Raw genomic sequence first — 23,315 nt, forward strand, 5'->3', positions numbered from 1 at the left:
ACCGTGATGCTTGTGCATTAGTGTGATATGTAAGAAAAAAAACAAAGAGCAACTATTCCTCAGGTGAGCTCAGTAATCACAAAGGGTCAGGTCGGCCAAGGAAGAATTCTATGGTTCATGACCAAAGAATCTTCACCATAATGAAGAAAAACCCCAAAACACCTCTCAAGAAACACTCTTCAGAAGGCAGGTGTGAATGTGTTTGTGACTACTGTCTGCAGAAGGCTGCACAAACAGAGGCTATGCTGCAAGATGGAAACTACTAGTGAACTGCAAAAACAGGATGGACAGGTTACAGTTAAAGTTAAAAAGTAGCTAAAAGAGCCTGCAGAGATCTGGAAAAAGGTCTTGCGGACGGACGAGACCAAGATTCACTTGTATCAGAGTGATGGCAAGAGCAAAGTGTAGAGGGAAAAAAAACTGCCCAAGATCCAAAGCACCCCCCCTCCCCCCACCACCACCATGTTTGGGGGTGTTATGGCTGCCACAGGTACTGGCTCACTTGTCTCCATTGATGATGCTCCAGGAGAATGACTTTTAAGTGTGCAGAAGCATTTTATTTACTCAAGTTCAAGCAAATGCCTCCAAACTCATTGGATGGCACTTCATCCTACAGCAAGACAATGATCCCAAACATACTGCTAAAGCAACAAAGAAGGTTTTCAAAGGCAAAGAGCAAGTACTCAGAGAAGATACTCAAGACTTCAAGCAGTCATTGCTTGCAAAGCATAAACAACAAAGTACCAAACATGACTACTTCCATTTACATAACAATATGTCCCAAACGTTATGGAGCCCTGAAACTGGGGCCATGTATAAGAAGTGCTGTAATTTATATATGGTGAGACCAAAGTGTATTAAAAAATGTATTTGTCCCAAACATTACGGAGCTCACTGATCACGTGTGTACAGTATGAGTGTGTGTGTGTGTGTGTGTGTGTGTGTGTATATATATATATAGTACTGTGCAAAAGTCTTAAGCACATGTAAAAAATTCCATGAAGCGAAGATGCTTTTAAAAATGAATGAAACGTTTCTAAATATAAAAAAATTACTATACAAAGCAGTAAACAGTTAAAAACTAAATCAATATTCGACCACCCTTCGCCTGTAGAAGCTGCATCAGGTGCACTGTCCTGCGGTTTTATAAGAAAATCAGCTAGTGGGCTGGTCTAAGCATATTGGAGAACCTGCCACAGTTCTTCTGCAGACTTTGGCTGTCTCGCTTACTCCTGTCTCTCCAGGCATTCCCAGACAGCCATGATGGTGTTGAGATCAGGGCTCTGAGGAGGCCATACTATCTGTTGCAGAACTCCCTGTTCTTCTTTTCGCTGAAGATAGTTCTTTGTGACCTTGGCCGTGTGTTTGGAGTCAATGTCCTGCTGCAGTATGAAGCTCTGACCAATCAGATCCCTCCCTGATGGTTTTGCATGATGGATGAGACTTTGCTTACACTTCTCAACATTGAGGATCTCATTAATTCTGACCAGATCTCCAACTCCATTTGCAGAAATGCAGCTGCAAACCTGCAGGGAACCTCCATCCTGTTTCAGTGTTGGCTGCAGACACTCATCCATGTAGTGCTCTTCAACTCTTCTACAGACAAACTGCCTCTTGTTTAAGCCAAAAATGTCATATTTTGACTCATCAGACCAGAACACTTGCTGCCATTGTTCAGCTAACCAGTTCTTGTGTTTTCACGCGTAGGCAAGTCTCTTGGCTTTGTTTCCACTTTGGAGGAATAGCTTTTTGCCAGCAACTCTTCCATGAAGACCACTTCTGAGAAGATTTCTCAAGACTGAACAGTGGTGTACTTGGGTTCCAGTGGTTTCTGGGAGTACAGAGCCGATATCAATTCTGGACTTCTCCCGATTTCGAAGGGACGTCAGTTTGATATATCGCTCACGTTCTGCACTCAGTTTCCATGGCTGACCACTGTGTTTCTGGTCTTCAACCTTGACCGTTTCTTTGAATTTATGATTTGAAGGTTAAACATCTGTCACACCCTCACCTTTTAGTTTGGTTGTCCTTCGCCCAGTTTGATTCCTTTTTCACCTGTTTCGGTTTCAGTGTATTGGGACAGTGGCACAATTGTTGTTGTTTTGGCTCTGTACTCCAACAAATTGGAGCAACAAAAATAAAACAATGAATGTAAAGTTTAATGCGTAGATTGTCAACTTTACTTTTGTGTATGTGCATGAGTGCGTGTGTGTACACATGTAGGTCAAGCATGATTTTTTTTATAAGAAAGGTTCTATTTTCTTTTTGTAGTGGAATATGGGATGGATTTCAAATTGCGTAGTATATATTGTAATTATTATATAAACCTGCAGATTTCATGATGTACACAATATAATAAAATATCTATGGAACCAGACAAATTTCAGCATTCCAACCGTTAAAAAGATAATGTAACTGCAAGGAAACCTAAAACTTGATTAGGTCATTTCAAATTTGATATGCACTGTCGTACTCATCAGAGAATGTGAAAACCACCCAAGGGAGAAAGGGAGGGAGAGGGAGAGAGAGAAAGAGAGAGAGAGAGAGACAGAGAGTGAGAGAGAGACAGAGGGAGAGAGAAATTCCAGTAATTCATTTGCAAGTTTCATTAGTTATAATATTATTATTCAGAGGACCAAGAACAGTATTGCTCATTTGTGAGAGTGATGGATGGTCATGATTTGAGTGCTCTGCTGGAGCTTCTCCCAGAGCCAGAAGATCATCTTACCAAAGGCTTTTAGCTTGGGAAGGGTCAATAGCTTAGAGGATCATATTTGACAAGTCAAAGTCTTATTGGAGAACATAATATTGTCTGGGTGATCTAGAGGTTGTGACCACAACATAATGTGACCAAACAAAAAATATTTTCTCTTATTTCAAATACCTACAATAAAAAATAAACTTTACAATGAGAGTGGACAGTCCAATAGGAAAGCACAGAGTGTTACAGTTGAAAGTACAGTGTTACTTGCATTATATTGAATTATACCTTTATTGCAGCAATTAGTTGGATCACATCAAACTCATAATTCTTGTATTAGTTTCTCTTCATTTAAAAATGGCTTTATTACAACTTCCTTGTGATCTATACAACTGGAGACATGCAGTTCAGCATAATATTTAGAGAACTGGGTTTGCAACTGCAAGGTTATGGTTGCAGGTTCAATTCACAGGTGGGGCACTACCCTTGCACCTTTGAGGAGGTAATTAAGCAAATTTACAGATGTATAAATGCATTATATATATTTTTAAAAATAATTTTAAAAAGTAAAAAATACCTTAAATGTCAATCTCAATATAAATGTATATAAATATAAATGTAATGTAAAATAATTTGTAGGCTTCAGAGCTGACAAAGTAGCTGGGGGATGAAAAGAAAAAACCTATTAATGGTATAAAATAATGACATAAAACAAACGAACCAGTCAAAAAAAAAAAACATAAACCATAACAGAAGGCATAACACTAAACCTATACATTATATTGACAGTGATACAAGGGCACCCACTTTGTGCAGCTGCTTTAAAGTTATTTGGATGTGCATGCATACCCTACCCATTAAGTACCAAAAGCAATGACATCACACAAATGTAAAATGGAAAACCACACTTAAAATGAAAATAACATTGATTAACATTGGTTAAAGAGACCAGAGATAAACCATGAATGTACTACGTAGGATACTACAAAAGAGCACTCGATTAAAGGTAATTTATGAATTTGCGGATGCAGCGTCCCTCGATTGATTTGTTGTCCTAAAGTGACACCTAGTGGTGGCATAGCTTTGCGCACGTCCACTGGTAGAAGTTCAAAAGAATAGCGTCCAAGGCTGACAATTGATTAGCATATATGATCTATCATATCGTCAAATTGGGATTATTTGGGAAATTAATTGGTTTGTGACATTTGACATAAAGAAAGTTAAATCTCGCACATTTGCAAAACTGAATTGACCGGATTTCCTGTTTGTATTCAGCATGACCATTAAATTTAGAAAAAGTGAAGTATGATAAACACTTAATAATGTAATATTATCATGTACCATAAACAAATCATATGATTCTCTTGATGAGAGTGCTACTGTAACTACACTGGACAATGGGATTACTGTCCAGTTAGCCCTTTAAATATTCAGACTGGGAATGTACATCTCTGCTATACCAATACTGTACTGGTCAAACTGAAATAAATGGTATAATTGGTCCTTTGTATTCCCTGTAGGCCTTAAAGGTCCCCCTCATTTAACTTCCGTTAAATCAATGCCATTAGCCACTGCAGAATGCTTCACAGTTCAGTTTATTGACATTAGAATATTACAGGTATTCCGCAACTGACATATTTAAAAATATCACATGGGAAACAGAAATGGGATCCTTTACGACAAAACTTAGCGAACAGAAATTATGAGTCTGGCCATCTTTCGTCTACTTCTGCTAATAAAAAACAATTTCCATCATAAATGAAAGAAAAGGTGTGTCAAGAAAGGTGTGCTCGGCAATAATTCCAACTGAACTGCAGGACACTGAAACGCTGTAGATGGAAGACATGGTAGATGACAGTGCTCCCCGCAGACCAAATCAAATACATGGACCCACTGATAGAAAATGATGCGGCTAATACTCCTGGATCACTTTGACATGGAAGACACTGACTGTTTGTGCTCCCATGCTAAACATGATTAAGTCAAGCAATTCAAGTAGATTTGTAATGGCATATTTTAATAAATCCAATTTCATGTTAATAAATACAGTAATCAGAAATACTTTGATAACTACTTATAATTACTATATCAGCAAGGCAATTACATGTATTGTTCATAAATTAGAGAATAATTAGTTTTGCTTTTAAACAATGCAACAAATATCCACAACATATTAAATAAAACATTACATATTACATTACATATATACTAAAAATGGAATGTGTCATACATAAGGAAGACTCTCAGAAAATAACACAAAGAACAAAATCAGTCATCTAACACAAACGACCAGAGAACTTTAACTATTTAATAAATAATTTCAGAATTACTTAAATGAAAGCTGAAATACCAGTTTAGACATGAAAACAATTGCACTGCACAACTTGCTTACATAAATAGATATGCATAATTAAAAATGCAACGCGAATGCTCAGATTATGTGTAGAAACCTACTTCTGTGTGTTACAAATATAAATTTGTAATGTACAAAAAACTGAAATGTAAGTTCACCAAGAATAATGTTCTCAAAAATATACACATTCAAATTTAGACTTTACTGTACCCTCTTCTACAAGATCATTTTATGATTAAGGTTACTGAACGTAAGAAAGGGTAGTGTTGCAGACTACACACAATTTAGCCCTTTTCAAAAAATATGAAAAATTCTGTAAAAACAGTGACTACTTACCCTCACACACATACTACTGCATTTGGCTTTTTATGTGAATGTTTAGCCATCTGTATATCTGTCTGACTGTCAACAAGTTCAACAAGAGGTAATGTTTGAATCACAGAAGTGAGGGTGCACTCAAACCCTGTAAAACAGTAGGTAGAATAAAATACTGCATTTGGCACACTCATACAACAGGAAGTTTAAGGCTTAAAGGATGTACTTTTTTCTTTGTTGCAAACTTCCAGACAGTACTGCAGTTTAATGGAAATTACTCTGCTAAAACTGCCAACAACCTTTATCCCTAACAAAACATGGCAATAACTTTATAAGGCAAGCCATAGCAATAGAGTCCAGATTCATCAGTGTTTGGAGGACGTACAGACATAAGGATAAGCTGGTATTGGAGTTAATATTTAAATTTTAATGTAAGGAATACTGACCACACGATTTCCTGAGTCTTCTTAAATATTCTTGTACACTAAACTGAGCTGAAAAAGTAGAGCCTAGTATCTCACAGATTCTTGCTGGGACATTCAGGTTATATACAGTTATTTAGTTTGGAGAAAATATTCTGCTAATGAATAGGCATTTTCAATCACAATTACAGTTCTGACCTTAAATGTAACCACAAGATTTTCACAAAACATTTCTAAAATAGCTAATGTTTTTTTGTTGTAATTTATTGCATAAAATATTGCATAGTTATACGTTATGGCAAAATATCAATAAAAATGTCAAAAACTTAAATCTTCATAAATTTCAGGAACATTTTACATTTAAAATCAGCTGTCAAAGCTGCATCTAATCACAAAAAAATGCGCAGACTATTTCACCACCAAACCTCCTGTAATTACACTCATCAGTGGATCTACATTTTGGAGGCTTTGATACCATTCGCTGTTAATGTTTCTCTCCTGGTCATGGTAAAAGCCTGGTGCTTCTCATAGTAGGCCGCCTCGTTTATAAAGGCAGGAAAGACCGTGCTGTCACCCTCGTATTTGATCGTTCTCCCATCAAACGCTTGGAACATCGGGTCGCCCGGGTTTAGCGGCTCCCAGTCACAGTCCTACGGGAAATAAAAGCTTTTGTTGAGTCCCCCCGATTCGGTGCACAATTCCGTAATTCATGGGAAACGCGCTTGCTGATAATTACGCTTTTGCTGTACGCTTCGCATTGTGTGCGTTCATTATAATGACAAAGGAGAAACACTACGACTAAAAGCAAACGCAACAGACGAGACAAAAAGCTCATTTTCATATCCTGCACAGGCACAGCTAAAACAACAATGGAAACAAATAAAAAAATATCTGCCTGAGCTGCTTGATTGTATACCTGTAAATTAGGATGGACCATGGCAGTAATGTTTCCATTTTTGTCCCTTGGGTAATCCATTCTTTCTGAAACTCTGTATACATCTACAGTGCAGGGTGGGAACGCCATACCTGCGGTGGAGAAGCATAGTGTCACTTTTAGAGAAACCATTTATTTAAAGAAAATAAAAAAACATCCGTTAGAGGTAATATTTATTCTACAACACAAAGCACTACTGTAACAGTATTTTAATCCCATTGTAATTACAGTAGTCTACTGTAATTGTTGTTCATTCTAAAATTACAGTATATTTCTGCCATTCAGTATCTTGCAATAAAACTTCCATTCATTCATTCATACATTGTCATTTCTATATACGATGGGAAGCTCTACTTAATATATATTCTGTCCATTGTGCAGTCACCATACAGTTAATGTTCTGCACAGAAAATGCAATTCAGCACCAAGCAAGGCATTCTTCAGGAACAATATGGCCCCTGAATCCATGATACAAACTCAGTCTTTAATGACATGGAAACCAACCAACTTCCAACAAACATTCCATTCACGAACAGGGCTCCACAGATTCAACTGGCCTCAATTAAACCTCGGGATCTAGCGCATGTTTACATAAAGCTGGAAAACAACTAATCGTTATGTGCTCAACAGGAAAGGGAAGTGGATCCTGACTTGTACTTTCACTTCACTAAAGGGGATTTCAAAAGTATTTTTTGATGTCAAGACCTAAGAGTTTGTAAAGAAAGTTTAGACTCAGTAAAGTAAAACTTGCAGTTGTAAATTCTATGTCAATAACAATTTCATTAACAAAGTAATATCCTTTAGATTTACATTGTCAAAGAAAGGCAGGTCAATCATGATGTGGTGTTATTTGAGGACAAGCTTTATTCTCTGTACCAGGAATAAAATGCTGGATCCTATCCACCAAGCAGGTGACAGGTAACCAAATTCTCATTGTGACCAGTGTAGGCATGTTTGGTGTGTATCAAGCACCCCATTGGTCCTTAATGAAGCCACATCTCCAGTGAGGCTACCATAGTCCAAATCAACATGCAAGAACATTTCAACCACCCAATCCACATCACCAGTAAGGCTACCACAGTCCAGAATCAACATGCAAGAACATTTCAACCACTCAATCCACATGTCCAGCAAGACTACCACAGTCCAGAATCAACATGCAAGAACATTTCAGCCGACTCAATAAAATCACACAGCCGATAATCCCGACAGTACCGCACCAAAAAGAGTGTGACTAGGCTGACAGGACTTGATAAACGTCAAATAAAGTTACAGATACAGATAAAGTTTTATGTTATGCATATACACAAAGTCATGTTTAATATCCATTTTAAAGTTTCACAGTAGGGAGGATTTAGATGCGAGTCTGATATAAACATCTCTGAACAAGGGTGCCGAAAAGCATGTTGCATTCTAAGTCTGGAATGCTAATCCTGGATTAAGCTTGTGGAAAATACCAACCTCCATTAAAAAGCTCAATAAAGTCCAATGCATGTTTCACGATAGCTCTCATAGATTCAAAGATATTGCTCCGTAGAACTCCCTGAGGCTGGGGACCGACCTCAACACCTGAAAGGAACACACAAATAATCTGTTATTTAAATAATGCCATCCATTCTGTTCTTACAATTGTTTCACGTTTTCAATAATTGCTGTACCTCAAAATGAAAGAATGAAACCACACCATACAACTGATTTGTGTGGCACAGCACAACAAATTGGGGGTCCAGGCCTGGTGTTTGCTCTTTTTGCTCTGTCTCTTCCCACGCTACTCTGTAAAGCGTCTTTGTGACAGTTCATTGTAAAAAGCCTTATACAAATAAAATTGAATTGAAATTGAATTGAATAAATAAAAATCTAGCTAGCTCAACTGTTGCCTCCAGCTCCCTGAGTAAGATATGATGACAAGAGTTAAGGATCGATGCCAACTACAGCATTCCCAAAGGCAAATGTAGTGTATATAAAGATATCTTGTGACCGTGGACACTTGATAATACTGCTGTATGCTTATTCCCTTGAGTCATATTTGTTTTAGATTCAAATACTTTTCTACGCTTTACTGATCTTGTGTATTGGAACCAATGAAATACTCTCAAAAAGTGCAAACCTCGCCTTCTGGTCCTACTGGCAGGCTCAATTACACCAGACAAGATCAATAGAGCACAGAAAAATTATTTCAATCCAAAACATATTACGCATTTGAACCAGGTCTGGTAAGAATAATTTAAGAAAAGTATTGTGAATGAGGCCCAATGCGTTTATTTGGTTACAGTTCCTCAGTACAGTTGATTTAGCTTGCTACTGTATGTGTAGGTTGTGTTAAAAAGCTTGTAGCTTTGTAGCTTGTAGCTCCATTGAAATTGATTGAAAAAGCTAGCTATTCAGCTGACATGACAATATTACAAGGCCCTACTGTGCGGCAAGCCAGGTGCGCCATATGTGAGAGGAAAGTTTCGTTTGAAGGGCCCTGAGTGACAGAGGCCCGCAAAAAAATAGTGCTGTAATTGTGCAGGGATGGGGTGGCCTGTGGTGGTGGGGCCCACTGTGAGAACTTTCCATGGGGCACAAAATCCTTGGTGGCAAGCACTAGACCCTAGATGCCGGGACACACTACACAGAAAAGAAATCTTATCTCGCCCATGCCTGTGTTGACAGCGGCTAGCAGAAAAAATGCATGTAGAGCAACAGTGAGGCCTGTGGAGGAGGAGCTTCAGTGGCAGTGGGAATTTGAACTTGTTACCTCCACAGAAGCATCTGCGGAATTCATTTGTTCATATTGCAGTGGTGAAGAATTAACTCTGACCTGGTTGTTCTTCCACAAAGTTAATGAAGAAAGTAGATTGCTTACGGGTTGGTAATACATTTCTCGACTCAAAAGGGATTCATTCTGTAGGAATATGTAGCTTGTTTGGATTCAGATTTACTAAAAGGGTGTACTTGGGGACATTTTCCTGGAACCTACTTGATCCCCCAAGACAGACACGGCTTTATACATATCTTCACTGAAGGAACAAAACAGAATTTTAAAAATTCCTCCAATATTAACTGTACTAAAGACAAACAAAATGGAGTATGCCTTCAAGGACAAAGAGCAAGAGGATTAAATTAGGTTAACAGGCTAATTGGGTTACTTTGTTTGGTTGTTTCCAAAAAAAACTCAACATTACAAAAATTATGTATTATTATCATCACAGAATCAACATAACATATATCTCTCCTTAAAGACTGAAATCACTGTGGTCATCTTGGAGACTTGACTTAAACTTCAAGCCGCATAACGGCAATGAAAACTTAACACGAACAAACTGCTAAGTGCTAATGAGAGACCTAATGCAGCAAGCAGTGCATTGTCCCCTCGGCCACCTAATATTCCAGACTGTAAAAGCCGAGTCGGCTCTTAGGCGCTGCATGTAAGCCCATAAGACACGGCAGCCAGTAACAGCCGACTCTGCGCTGCTGTGGGATTCGGCTGAATTTTCCGGACTTTGTACTCACCGACGGGGTGCTTGCCAACGGATCGCGTCGTGGAGTACTGAAGGAGCGGGTGCTCAGTCAGCAGCACCGGGCAGCTGGCTGGAGCAATGGCGCTCTGCATGACAAACACAGGACCGTTTGACTCCGGGAAAGCGCACGGCATTCCCGCCAACGCTCAGCAACGGGGGAAACCAAAGGGCACCCGCTGCCGTTTTTCCATCGCTAGTTTTTTTTTTGAAGCTTCCGTTAACGGGCAACACGCTTACCCAACTGGGAACTAAGCAGAGGTGGGTAACCCGGCTTCAAAGAGTAAAAAGACTGACCATGTATTTGCTCCACCACCATGCACTAAACCAGCTGACTCTAATTAGCATAACTCTTCAGCATGATAGGAGACCTAATTATTGTAATCAGCTGGTTTAGTGCATGTTGGTGGAGCAAATACATGGTCAGTCTTTTTACTCTTTGAAGCCGGGTTACCCACCTCTGGAACTAAATTTCACTTCCAAGTGAGTTAAGGAAAAGGCCATTCAGAAATTAATCCCAAGAAAAGTGTTTAGTTGCACTAAAGCATACACCGCGCTTATGACCCCAATAAATCTCATTTATTAGTGCTTAGTCTGTGCAATCAAACACTTTTTTTGCCCCCAAGAGCCAAAGAGCAACCCTGGGCTTTTTTAAAGGTTCTCTCTAGTACTCGCTAGTTTCCCATAAGTGATCTTGATGTCAGTGACTGCTGTTATAAAAAAAAAAAACATTCACAATCTGGACTGACATTCAGAACATGCCGTTACTTGTAAGTCACAAGACTATGTTGCAATGTTCCTGCGGACTCCCCATAATCAAGTGCAGGACAACTTCTATTAAAACACTATTAGAACAATGTTGAATCAACCGTGCAGCATGCATTTATTTTTAAAATTATTTCTATTTTCATGGAGAGAATTTTATAGGTTTACACATTGTCTCTAATGTATTGTTCACCATGATGCTCATTGATACTGTTATCAATATTTGGACTTTGTTCTCCTTAGCAGAATAACAAAATGAAACAAAAATCACTACCTTGATGAAGTTCACCATTTGAAGATTAAAGTGGTCCTTTGAGTTCTCCAGAATAATTGTACAGCCCATATTGGAGGTTGTGTTGTGCAGATCAAAAATGACATCATAGGCATCTGGACTGCCTTTGGGTCCAAACATCTGATTGATTTCTTGAGCTCTCTTCACTTCATATGGTAGGTCTTGAGTTCTTGGCACGCTGAGGAGTTAATGCAACCAGGTATCCCATAATGCATTAGTCATTAGTCACAATAATTCACTCAACACCAATACCATAAAGCTACATTTGCCTTATAGACAATAATACACCCTAATATAATATGGAAAATGAGGAACAAAAGTCATTTGGGGAACAACTACCAATATGTATAAAATAATTTGCATTACAAAGAAAAACACTGGCCCATAAAGTATGCCACTTTATACTATTAAAATATTGTTAAAAAATGCAGCCTCCCTTATTTCCGTTGTTGTGGATGCCAGTTGAGATGTTCTTTCATTAGCAAATAAAATCAACCTGGAACACATCCACTTGTTAATTTCCACCATTGGTTCATTTGAATGCAACATGAACCAGGCACTGACGGACAAAAACGATCTACCGGGTGGACTATGACGGAAACTAATCAACTGCGTGTTCATGTGACGTGATATTCATGTTTACGTTCAGACGTTCAAGTTCATATATTTTATTTCCTCGCGGCTTTGCGTTTTTGACTATCTGCAACTCTTGACAATTAGCAGCAACCAACCCTTTTACCCAGCACTGTTCTAATTATTCCCGGCCTTTGAAAAGCACGGCACTCCTGCAGGCCAATTGTGCCCCCTTTTTCCCCTATTTTACTTTTTCTAACTGCAGTGCAAAACAACAAAAGACACCACAGTCGCTTGACTAGTATGTTCTCTGAGCCACTCCTGTGTGACAGGGGGAGGGGGAGGGGTCTCATTTTAATTAAAAACAGCAACTTCCAGAAAAACTGCCAGGTTCTATTAAACGTGTCTGTTGGACACAGTGTGGCACACTGTCTACAATGGGCTTAACAATCCCACAGACTTGAAATGTGATTTTGTTCACATTTACTTACTTTCATTAAAAACAAACAAAGAAATAGATATATAGAAATGGAAAAGTGATGACATGGATGCTAACTCCCAGCAAGCAGATTTATGCAGTCTGCATGTAACCTCAATACCTCAAAGACTTTTCTGAGCCCTTTCTAGCATGTTTCTGTGGAAAAGGTTGAACAGGAGGCTTCAATATTATTTGAAACAGTTGGAGTGAGCTTTGTTTGTATATGTTTCTAAACAGGTAGAGTGAGGTTTGAATATGTTTTTAAACAGGTAGAGTTTGGTTTGATTATGTTTTTAAACAGCTAGAGTGAGATTTGAATATTTTTTTAAACAGGTAGAGTGACATTTGAATATGTTTTTAAACAGGTAGAGAGAGGTTTGAACATATTTTTAAACAGGTAGAGATACCCGATTGCATTTTGGTGGAGGGAGGCTGTAAGGCTAACTTAAATTAAATTCTTAAAGGACATTCTGAAGAACTGAAAAGCTGAATCCTTACACCCAGGGTATTAGGGGGTTATGGTTAGGGTTTCCTAATTTCAGGAACTAGTTATTAATAGCTCAAAATCTTTACACTCTTGAAAGTAGCAACTTATTTGACATAACTGATATTTTCTTGGTTTTAAAAATAAACCACTTTTTATTTCACAAAAATGTACCAGCCACTACATCATGTTGCATATTGAATATACCATGGCTCAATATTGATTATATTGGGGAAAACAATTCAAAGATATCAAAATACATATTACTCCCCTATATAATGAAAATGACCAATACTGAATGTTGCATGTTCAATGTTCTCTTTCTTTCTCTGGATCTCAGTTTGGATAATGTTACATGTTTAGCCTTGCAATAATAGGTTATTTGTCCAGTCGTGCAGTCTTTTGTTACGGTACAAATTGTTTATTGATTATAAATGGGCCACTGTGACAGCCCACCTTCTTGGTGGTACCCATTTTGTATTCCTGAATGTAACACTGATGTTCTCCACTACTGTACGTCACTCTGCGTAAGAGTGTCAGCCAAATAACTGTCGTGTAATTCTGCCACTTTTGCATAATTTTTTCAAAATACTGCCTGGCTTTCAAACAAGCCTACTGACTCAATGTGTTTGATAAATTAACAGGAATATATTCTGTCAACAGACAAATCTCTTGCAGGCAGTCACTGATATTTTCAGATTGATTCTACCACAGACTCATTTCTATTTAATCACAAGCTGAAGAACAGTAAAAAACTGTTGTTGAGTGGAATGTGGTGTTAAAACTTTTAAACTACTCCACAACCCTCTCTCAATTTACAGGAAAAGGTCCCCACCTGCTGAAGATAACCATGTCTAATGTAGGCCTAAAATTTAATGTAACCATTTTACACTTAAAGTAGGCCTAATGCAATTGCACTTTTCAAGTAGAACTAATAATAAAGTGTTGCAACAGAACAAAGATTTTTCATTGTGCAGAATGCAATATCAGTCTGAATCATACCAAAAGACTATAAGACAAAGTCCAGGCTGCAAATCAATTCACCTTCTGCGTGTGGACGTGTTCCAATATCCATGGTTTTACCAAGACAATAAATACAAGGCAAGTTTCACAAATAATATTCGGTCCAATTAAAATTTACATCAATTGCCCTAAATATGGTTCTGGTATTCGCTTAACCACATTTAAGCATATTTTTAACAACATTTTTTTTAAAACCAACATACCGAGGACCGTTATAATGGGATTCATTTACCTTAGGTTATCTTGTGTGAAGGCTCTGTTCAAATCGGTGTCGACATATCTAGTGCATTTCTCCACAGCCCGGGGGTTAGTTATAAAGGGCTCTATCGTCAGTCCGCTCCTCTGGATCTCCGCTCCGTTGTTTATCCACAAATTAACTAGCGTCACGCCTGACATTTCGTTTCCGTGTGTACCTCCAAAGATAGCCACTTTTCTAACCTCAGGCAGATTAACAACACTGTGACATGAAGTCATTGCGATGACAACCGAATAAATGTTAGCTAAAAAATAAAAAATAGTTAGAACAACCTTCGCTTTAAGTACGAGAAAGTTAACAGAGCAGTTGCCGCTGACGCGTCCTTCGGTCACTGCAGTTTGAGCAGACTTACATAATAGTTGCCTAACGTTTAAATGTCGAGCTCTCACGATGTCTTGAGTATATAAACCGTGTTAGACATTACTCCAGTGGGTTGGGTCAAATGGCCCTCCTACTTCTCATTTTACATTGTAGTTTATTTTTGTATTTGTTACCACCAGTTAAATGTCTAAACACTATGGCTAAATGCACAATCGGCTTACGTTGCAATTGAATTCACGGAACACTGGTGCGCAGTGAAGAAATCTACTTATTTTTTTATTTATTTTCCAAAGAAGTGTCTGAAATTTCTCACCGTAACTTTTAACGAAGTGAGGTGTGCAGATGGACAAAAACAAATATTAGCTTTCTCTTTCATTGCAATTTAAGGAATAATGTCTACCTTAAGATATTTACAGTTATAAACTGGTGTGTACGGCTTATATTTGGCACGGGAAGCCATGAAGTTATTTATTTGACTATAAAAAAACACAATCAGTCTAAAGTTCATATGATAGACGTTTTCCATAATAAATCCCGTCTTCGAATATGAAAGTACAAATTTCTGGATATAATAGCTTCATAGACAATGCTGTTAAAGAGGTCTCTGGTCAACACCTGTTTTTCGTCTTCCAAACCAGAAGGGTCGGAATACGACCTGTTCTTGTCAGCATTTTTTTCGTCATCCATTTCTTACAGCAGAGAAACTTTGGTCGACCGGAAGTAAATTTGGCTCGCATGTCAAGGCTTGTTGACAGAAGCTGCGCATATAACTCCAGGGGGCCCTTGACGGCGCCCAAAAAATCATACAAATGCAGTTTTCCTTTAAATGCTGCGTGTAATTTACTATGTCAATGTACACAATCTTAAACTGCAATAAAGGGAAAATATGACTCTGAGCATCATAAATAATCATTTCAAATTCATCTGAAATACATTATTAGATGGTAATAAAAGCACCAGCATCCAAGCAGGCGGTGAAAGTTTGTAGTGATGCCTGACATTGGTTATTTATCTATGCTCTTCTAAAAAACTATTAATAATCTGCAAAATGCACCACTTCACCAATTATATACAGAAATCAGTAAAATGGTGCATACTGTAGATTCTTAACAATGCTTTTTTAGAAGTTTTTTTTTTTAAATACATCAGCTGCATTACAGATTTTAATCTATATGCATGCAAACAAGGTGCAGTACCTTTACAGTTGTAAAAACCCATTTTAAACACATATGAAAAATACCAGTTACATTTACACATGATAAAACACTGTTTTGTACTCAAGGAGTAATGACACAGTTATAGAAACTTTCAGTCTCATCCAAATAGCTCTTGAAAAATTCTGCCACAAGTTGTGGAAATGTATGGTCCCTATGGGGCTTCCCTCTGAACAACACAGAAAATTGGTGCCCAAGTATGGTGTTATTTGATGGACTGCTTTCTTAGAAGCAGAAGCAACGTCTGTTTTTATGCGCCAGACCATACTGTCCTCCTCTATTACATCTCCTTCCACTGCTCATGGCAACTGTCAATCATTTTCTCCTCTCATGAAGACTCATTTACTGGAGGCCCAGGTGTGGGTGCACTTGTGACCATTGACTTTTCTGTTGCTTTCTCCGTCATGCTTTCTGCAATGTTTAACCTTTACCAATGGAAAACCTAGTGAAACCTTAGAACCCTGTAAATAGGTGATCTCAAATTTGGCCATTTTTGCAAGTGGGCGCGAGTCTTCGTGCCCCTGTGTAGATCTCCTCGGCACATAGTGGTACTCATTGCCAAAGCATCTTGAAGTTAATTCCTGGCACCATACCCTTCAATAGGGTCCAGCGGAACGTTCCAGCTCACTGGATTCAGTACGAGTCAGTCAAAAAAAAAAACTGCTTGCTTCACTCTTTTTCTGTCAGCATATGCTTTTTCTACTTCTTATTCTTCTTCTTCTTCAGTTCTGCCCCTTCATTAGACTGAGATGTAAGACTGGCCTCCATAGCCTCCAGAGAAGCCTCAGTACTGCATCCATACTGCCTGTTGTCTATGACCTGTTGAATGGCAGAAATCCCACCACACAGCAAAAGTTTGTTGACTAGCTTTATATGTTTATACTGGGTCTGGTGGAGACTGTCCTTGGGTATGTGAGATGGTGTTCCACTAATATCCTCCTCCACATTCCCACTGCTGTCCCTCTTGCTTTTCTTCTTCTTCAACCCTTTCTGACAGACATCACCAGAGGCAGAGTCACTACCATGGTCAGGAATGCTGGAATTTGAGGAGGAGGGCTCTGCTTCACCCGCTCTGAAATTTCTCTCTTTATCCTTTGTCTGGTGCCCACTATCTGTCAGTGTGTGAGATACAGGTTAGCTGACTTGCTCACAAACATTCATACCATGACCCCCTTTTCTTTTCTTTATCTTCTTCTTTCTCGTCCTTTCTTCACAGACCACCTCACAAGATGCAGAACTATTTACAGGTTCAGAAATTTTAGATTGCAACTGATAGCACTCAGTTGCGCCAGTACTTAAACTTTTCTCTTTGTACTTCGTCTGGTACAAATCCTTGTCCTTGGGCATATGAGGTAGTGGCTTGCCAACTTGTTCCTCCATATTCTCACAGTTGTCCCTCTTTCTTTTCTTTTTCTTCTTCCTTATCCCTTTTTCACAGATGACATGACTAAAGTCGGAGTCATCAACAGATTCTGGATTGCTGGATTTAGAGTGAGAGTGCTCCATTTCACCTGCTGTGGAGCTTCTGTCTTTATCCTGAGTCTTAGTCTGACTATCCTTCAGTGTGTGAGATAGTGGTTCACTCCCATGCTCTTCCACATTCCCATCATTGTCCTTCTTTCTTTTCTTTTTCTTCTTCCTTATCCCTTCTTCACAGATGAAATCACAAGAAGTAGAGCTGCTTACACCTTCTGGAACACTGGAGATCAAGAAGGAGTGTTCACCTACACCAGCTTCAGAATTTTTCTCCTTTTCAGGTGTCAGGTGAAGACTATCACTGAGAGTTTCATATGGTGGTTCATTGATGTACTCCTCCACATTCACACTCTTGTCCTTCTTTCTTTTCTTTTTATTCTTCCTTACCCCTTCTTCACAGATGACATCACCAGAAGTAGAGTTGCTTACACCTTCTGGAACACTGGAAATCAAGAAGGATTGTTCACCTACACCAGCAGCAGAATTTTTCTGTTTGTCATCTGTCAAGCAAAGGCTGTCACATGGTGGTTCGCTTTCACGCTCTTCTGCATTCCCATCATTGTCCTTCTTTCTTTTCTTTTTCTTCTTCCTTATCCCTTCTTCACAGATGACATCCCTGGAGTCACCAACAGGTTCTGGAACAATAGAGGTCAAGTGAGAACATTCACCTACACCAGCTCCAAAACTTTTCTCCTTTTCAGGTGTCAGGTGAAGAGTATCACTGAGAGTTTCACATGGTGGTTCAGTGATGTACTCCTCCACATTCACACTCTTGTCCTTCTTTCTCTTCTTTTTCTTCCTTATCCCTTCTTCACAGATGACATCACCAGAAGTAGAACTGCTTATACCTTCTGGAACACTGGATATCAAGGAGTGTTCACCTACACCAGCTTCAGAATTTTTCTGTTTGTCATCTGTCAAGCAAAGGCTGTCACGTGGTGGTTCACTTTCATGCTCTTCTGCATTCCCATCATTGTCCTTCTTTCTTTTCTTTTTCTTCTTCCTTATCCCTTCTTCACAGATGACATCACCAGAAGTAGAGCTGCTTACACCTTCTGGAACACTGGAGATCAAGGAGTGTTCACCTACACCAGCTTCAGAATTTTTCTGTTTGTCATCTGTCAAGCAAAGGCTGTCACATGGTGGTTCACTTTCATGCTCTTCTGCATTCCCATCATTGTCCTTCTTTCTTTTCTTTTTCTTCTTCCTTATCCCTTCTTCACAGATGACATCACAAGAAGTAGAGCTGCTTACACCTTCTGGAACATTGGAGATCAAGGAGTGTTCACCTACACCAGCTTCAGAATTTTTCTGTTTGTCATCTGTCAAGCAAAGGCTGTCACATGGTGGTTCACTTTCATGCTCTTCTGCATTCATATCATTGTCCTTCTTTCTTTTCTTTTTCTTCTTCCTTAAACCTTCTTCACAGATGACATCCCTGGAGTCACTAACAGCTTCTGGAACAATAGAGATCAAGTGAGAACTTTCACCTACACGAGCTCCAGAACTTTTCTCCTTTTCAGGTGTCAGGTGAAGACTATCACTGAGAGTTTCACATGGTGGTTCATTGATGTACTCCTCCACATTCCCACTCTTGTCCTTCTTTCTTTTCTTTTTCTTCTTCTTCCTTATCCCTTCTTCGCAGATGGCATCACCGGAAGCAGAGTCGCCTACAGGTTCAGGAACACTGAAGTTCAAGATGGAATGCTCTCCCTCCCCAACCCTGGAACAGTATTCCTTGTCCTGGATTTGGCGCTGCCAGTCCCTGGGAGGCTGGGGGTGGGGGTCAGGCTCAGCTGCACCCCCAGCAGTTCCTCCCTCTTCAGGCACACTGTCCGGTGGCAGGTCTACAGATTCTTCATCGTCCACCTCTTTTCTTTTGCTTTGTTCGTCGCCCCTCAGGAGTTCAGCTGGCTGACCTTCCGTTACACTCGGTGTTATACCTTCAACTGTCTCCATCGCTATATCCTCAGTCTCGACCTGGACTAAGTCTGGTACAGTTACTCTCTCTTCTCGAACACTACCCTGCAAGCCTACATTAGATTCTTCGTCTGTCCACGTGCCCCTTTTCTCGTCTTTCCTCACAGGCACAGGTAAAATCTTGTTTTTTCTACCCGCACTGCTCACCATAGCACTCTCTTGTCCTTTATTTTCCCCTTCCAATTCTCTGTCCCCTTGTGATTTTGCTTCCCACAGGCTCCCTTCTTCTCCTTCTACTTCTTCTTCTTCTTCTCTTGTTTTCCCACCTTGTGAATTTCCCAGATCTCCTGGAGCCAACAGCCACGTCACTGGAAAGTCCCGCACTGGCAGATGTTCAGTTCTAGCCTCCTCTTCACTGACCCCAGCTTGGCTCAAGGTCGCGTGTGGAGGCCTCTCCGCAGCTGCACGCTGCTGTCTTACTGTGTCTTTCCTCGTTGTCCTCAGCTTCTCTACTCCAGTGGCCATTTCAGAATCTGGGTTGGATGCTCTCCTAGCCACGGGTTGCATCTCACCCCGCCTAAAGCGACTGCCTAGAGCTTCTGCCATACAACTGGAGACCCTTCCAGAGCTGGGGTACGGGACAGGCTGGCATTCGGCCTCGCTCTCGGAGCGTTCACTCTCCCCGATGCCAGCTTCGCTGTCGGATGCCAACGATCCACTGCCAGAGTCTGAAATGCTCGGCGTTACGGACACGTCTTTAGTTTTCTCAGCCACAGTATCCACTGGATCATTTCTGTCAAGCCATGGGAGATATCCCTTCCGTGCTATCTTATATTTCGGAATAAAATCTCTCAGGTCCTGAAAAAAGGAAAACAAATTTGACTAAATTAGTTGCGGTGGTCAAAGAAGTATGCACAGTCCAAAGTGTGCACATTTGGTGAACTGATACAAATAGTAGGCTTCTTTCATGCCTGCTGAAATAAAAGCAAGGCACCACATCGGTGTTCTCAACTCACCACAATTTTTATGCCTTCATTGTCCTCTCCTTCACTGGAAGTTGAAAAAGAAACAGACACAGGATATTGAACTATATGTAATGTCCATATTCAGGATAAATAAAAAATATAATAAAGAAAATGTACATTATGAATAAATAAGAAAGGGCTGCTGGGTGACTCATCCTGGTCACTATTCTGGTACATGGATGGGCCCTGTGATTGGACTGTGACAGCGCCAACTATGGCTGGGAAGCCCACAGGGCGATGCACAACTGGCTCTCCCATCACCCAGGGGTGGGTGCCTTTCAGTCAGCTGGGATAACAGTGCCTTACTGCGCACCAGCGACCCCTGCTGATCAATCAAGCACCTGCAAGTCTACCTGTTAAACTGTACATGAAGTGTCTTCCTCTGACTCACATCTGATAGAGCCCAACTTACAACTGTGGTGTCACAGGAAGTGGCGCTTGGCATCACAGGCTTCAGAATACTGCACATGCTTATCTGTGCCCTCCCAAATCAATAGTGGAGGCTACAGCAATGCGTGCTGATGCACAGTGAGTGCCATAATGATTGAGACAAAGACATAAAAAAGTAAATTAAAAAAAAAAGGTTTTTTATTGATTTGTGTCTGCACTCTGCAATTTTCGATTTGTAATCAAACAATCCACATGTTTAAGTGCGCATTTTCAGCTTTTATTTAAGGGTATTTTCATACATTTTAATATATTTTTCACTTTTTATATACCAGGCTCTTTGTGATTTCTCAGCTCATCTGTGCTCTCTTCTTTTTAATGAAGTTCTAAACAGTTATTTCTTATTTCTCAGGCTCATACTGGCTTCCTTGACTTTCATTGGTGCAACTTTGGTCCTCATGCTGACAAACATTAATAATAGACTCCAAAAGCAAGCAAAAGGCTAGAATCAAAACTAGATACTGAAAGCTCTCTTAAATCTGCAGTAAAGAAGTAATTGAACACACCTGACTAATTAGAAACAGCTGTGACACCATTTATTCCTAACATTAGGATTCCCTGATCTGGGGGGGGGGGGGGTATATTTATAAAAAGTGCTGTAATTTCAAGATGGTGAAACCAAAATGTATGGCCTTAAATAAATGACCTCAAAGCTAAGAATGCGTACTTTAACCATAAATGAATCGTTTGATTACAAATCTAAAACTGTGGTGTACAGAGCCAAATAAATAAAAACCTCTTTCTCCCAAACATTATTGCGCTCATTGTACGTACAGTTGCGCATTCCAAATTGGAAAGAAAATGGGGGAAAATCACATGAAAAACCAAGGTTTACAGACTCACTCTGGATCGGGTAATGGGGACATGCATCTCTTAGTGTCCTTGTAGCATCGTTTTTTTCGACGCTTAGACACCTTCATCTCCATCACGCGTTTGAAAAAGCCACCAAGTGCTGCAAGCTGTTAAGAAGGACAATTAATTCTTGTGAAAATGATCATAAAACAGCAATGGCAAAATAACCTAAAACAGAGGCTATACTGCCTGCTGGAATAGGTTGCTCTGTAAAAACAAAAGTATTTATAGTTTCACATACACTTATTATATATAACATACAACAATATAACACAGAGCAACCGAAAGTACCCATTAATTAATTTTGCTCAAAATTATATCAAAGTAGAATTTTCCCATTCTTACTTCACAGGTCAAAGTCTTGCGTTGGTTCAATCGTTTGTAGCTATGCACACTCCGTCTCCTTTGGCTGGCCTTGTGGCTCTTTCTTGGTTTTGACGGTGCCTCCCTCGGTCCGTGGGGGCTGCTGGACTCCTCATTTTCCCAGAGGGGTTCTCCAGCAGCAAGCGGATTCGGAGCGTCCCCCTCTGGTCTCTGTCTTCTCACGGTTCTCACTGGCTGCGCCTCATGCTGAGTCAGAAACAGGCTGTCCACCGAATCGCTGTAACAGACATTTAAAACGTCACTTTCAAAGTTTACGCATTTGTACGGCAGTACGGCCAGGAACACGACAGTCTATCAGGATGGCATATGCAGCACTGCCAATGTCACTTATGTGCATGCGAATGCATACGGGTCCCAAAAACTTCTTACCGATCTGATAATGGTTCCCACGTGGGAAACGAGGTACTGGCGGAATTGTACATGATTTCTTCTGCTCTTGAATTTTCCCCACGACCAGCATCGCCGAAATACGTGTCAGGATGCTTCCCATTCAGCGGCGGTTCGTCTAAACCAGTGACCGTTTCGTGATACATTTCGCACAATAAAGTAGCCTGCTTGCAGACATGCAGGCAAGCGGTCAAGTCCACTGTCTGTTTACAGGTAGTGTCATTTGTTTATTTGTCATGTAGTTATTTTTTGTTTACATAATATCTCGACTTCAGTTTAACACACACTTCCACGCATTCACGTGTAGCGTGCAAAACAAATTCTGTGCGATAAGGATACCTTAAAAGCAGAGACACAAGCCAGTCGTTACATTGTCGTTTAGGTCCGTTGCAGTATTGTTGCATTTGTTAGCTAGGTCGTTTTCCGTAAAGACTTTTTTCTCAATATAGCGCACCATTAAACAAGTAGCCAGTGCATCAGCATCTAAACAACGTGCTTCAAACCTCTATACATGTTGACCAGGAAGCACACGCAGCGAGAAACTATTGGGACATTTAGGGCGTCATCATGTGACTTCTCGAGGAGTCGGGTAAATATGATGTCAGTCATGTCAAACGAAACAGATATTTTTGAGTCTCTCTGACACAGTAGTACACTCAATTAAGGTTTTGTATGTATGAGCACAGATATGTTTATCATGGCAGTCACGCATACTGTAAGTGTTCTAAGAAATACATATTTATTGTTATGTTTGAACTGACAATCCTTGTAGGAGAAATCAGCTATAGTTTGCTGAATTTTGAAAATCAGTTAAGGAAAGGATTACCAGATGAATTAATACATAGGCTACACTCAGCTAGCCAGGATCTGTGTGAATGTGTATATTCGCTGATCTGGAAATGATCGGAATAGCTCCTCCTGTTCACCGAGCGGATCTACTGTACATCAGGCGAAGGTCATTTTGTAGAACATGACTATAGGCTGGGATGGCATGCCATGTAATGGAGTGAGATTGTATCACAAAGCATTTAAAACATTTTTAGGATTGCTTACACAATTTTTTTTGTAAGCAATCCCGATGCCCCTACTCGCTGTTTTAAGAAAGAACCCATGAGTTAACTTATTGAAATTAAGGAATAAAGAAAACAAATGATGTAAAAAGGGGAAAAACAAACAATACAAAAACGATGAGC

General features: G+C 39.8%; 1 protein-coding gene across 3 annotated transcripts; it reads right to left on the minus strand.

Moving 5' to 3' along the window:
• Nucleotides 1–4,277: 4,277 nt before the first annotated feature.
• Nucleotides 4,278–22,673, minus strand: aspa (aspartoacylase). Of its 3 annotated transcripts, XM_035434178.1 has the most exons (10): nt 22,105–22,667; nt 21,697–21,952; nt 21,343–21,458; nt 20,044–20,077; nt 14,073–19,885; nt 11,265–11,460; nt 10,221–10,314; nt 8,187–8,294; nt 6,708–6,817; nt 4,278–6,441 (listed from the first exon to the last, which is right to left on the minus strand). In XM_035434178.1, exons 5-10 carry the CDS (start codon nt 14,312–14,314, stop codon nt 6,244–6,246), a joined length of 948 nt encoding a protein of 315 aa, XP_035290069.1. In that variant the 5' UTR covers nt 14,315–19,885; nt 20,044–20,077; nt 21,343–21,458; nt 21,697–21,952; nt 22,105–22,667; the 3' UTR covers nt 4,278–6,243. The 3 variants fall into 3 exon arrangements, with proteins under 3 accessions (XP_035290069.1, XP_035290068.1, XP_035290067.1); XM_035434177.1 differs by lacking the exons at nt 4,278–6,441; nt 6,708–6,817; nt 8,187–8,294; nt 10,221–10,314; nt 11,265–11,460 and having other exon boundaries at nt 15,103–17,355; nt 17,776–19,885; nt 22,105–22,673; XM_035434176.1 differs by lacking the exons at nt 4,278–6,441; nt 6,708–6,817; nt 8,187–8,294; nt 10,221–10,314; nt 11,265–11,460 and having other exon boundaries at nt 15,103–19,885; nt 22,105–22,672.
• Nucleotides 22,674–23,315: the final 642 nt, after the last annotated feature.

Source organism: Anguilla anguilla, chromosome 9 (genome assembly GCF_013347855.1).
Source record: "Anguilla anguilla isolate fAngAng1 chromosome 9, fAngAng1.pri, whole genome shotgun sequence".
In the NCBI taxonomy this organism is placed as follows: Eukaryota; Metazoa; Chordata; class Actinopteri; order Anguilliformes; family Anguillidae; genus Anguilla; species Anguilla anguilla.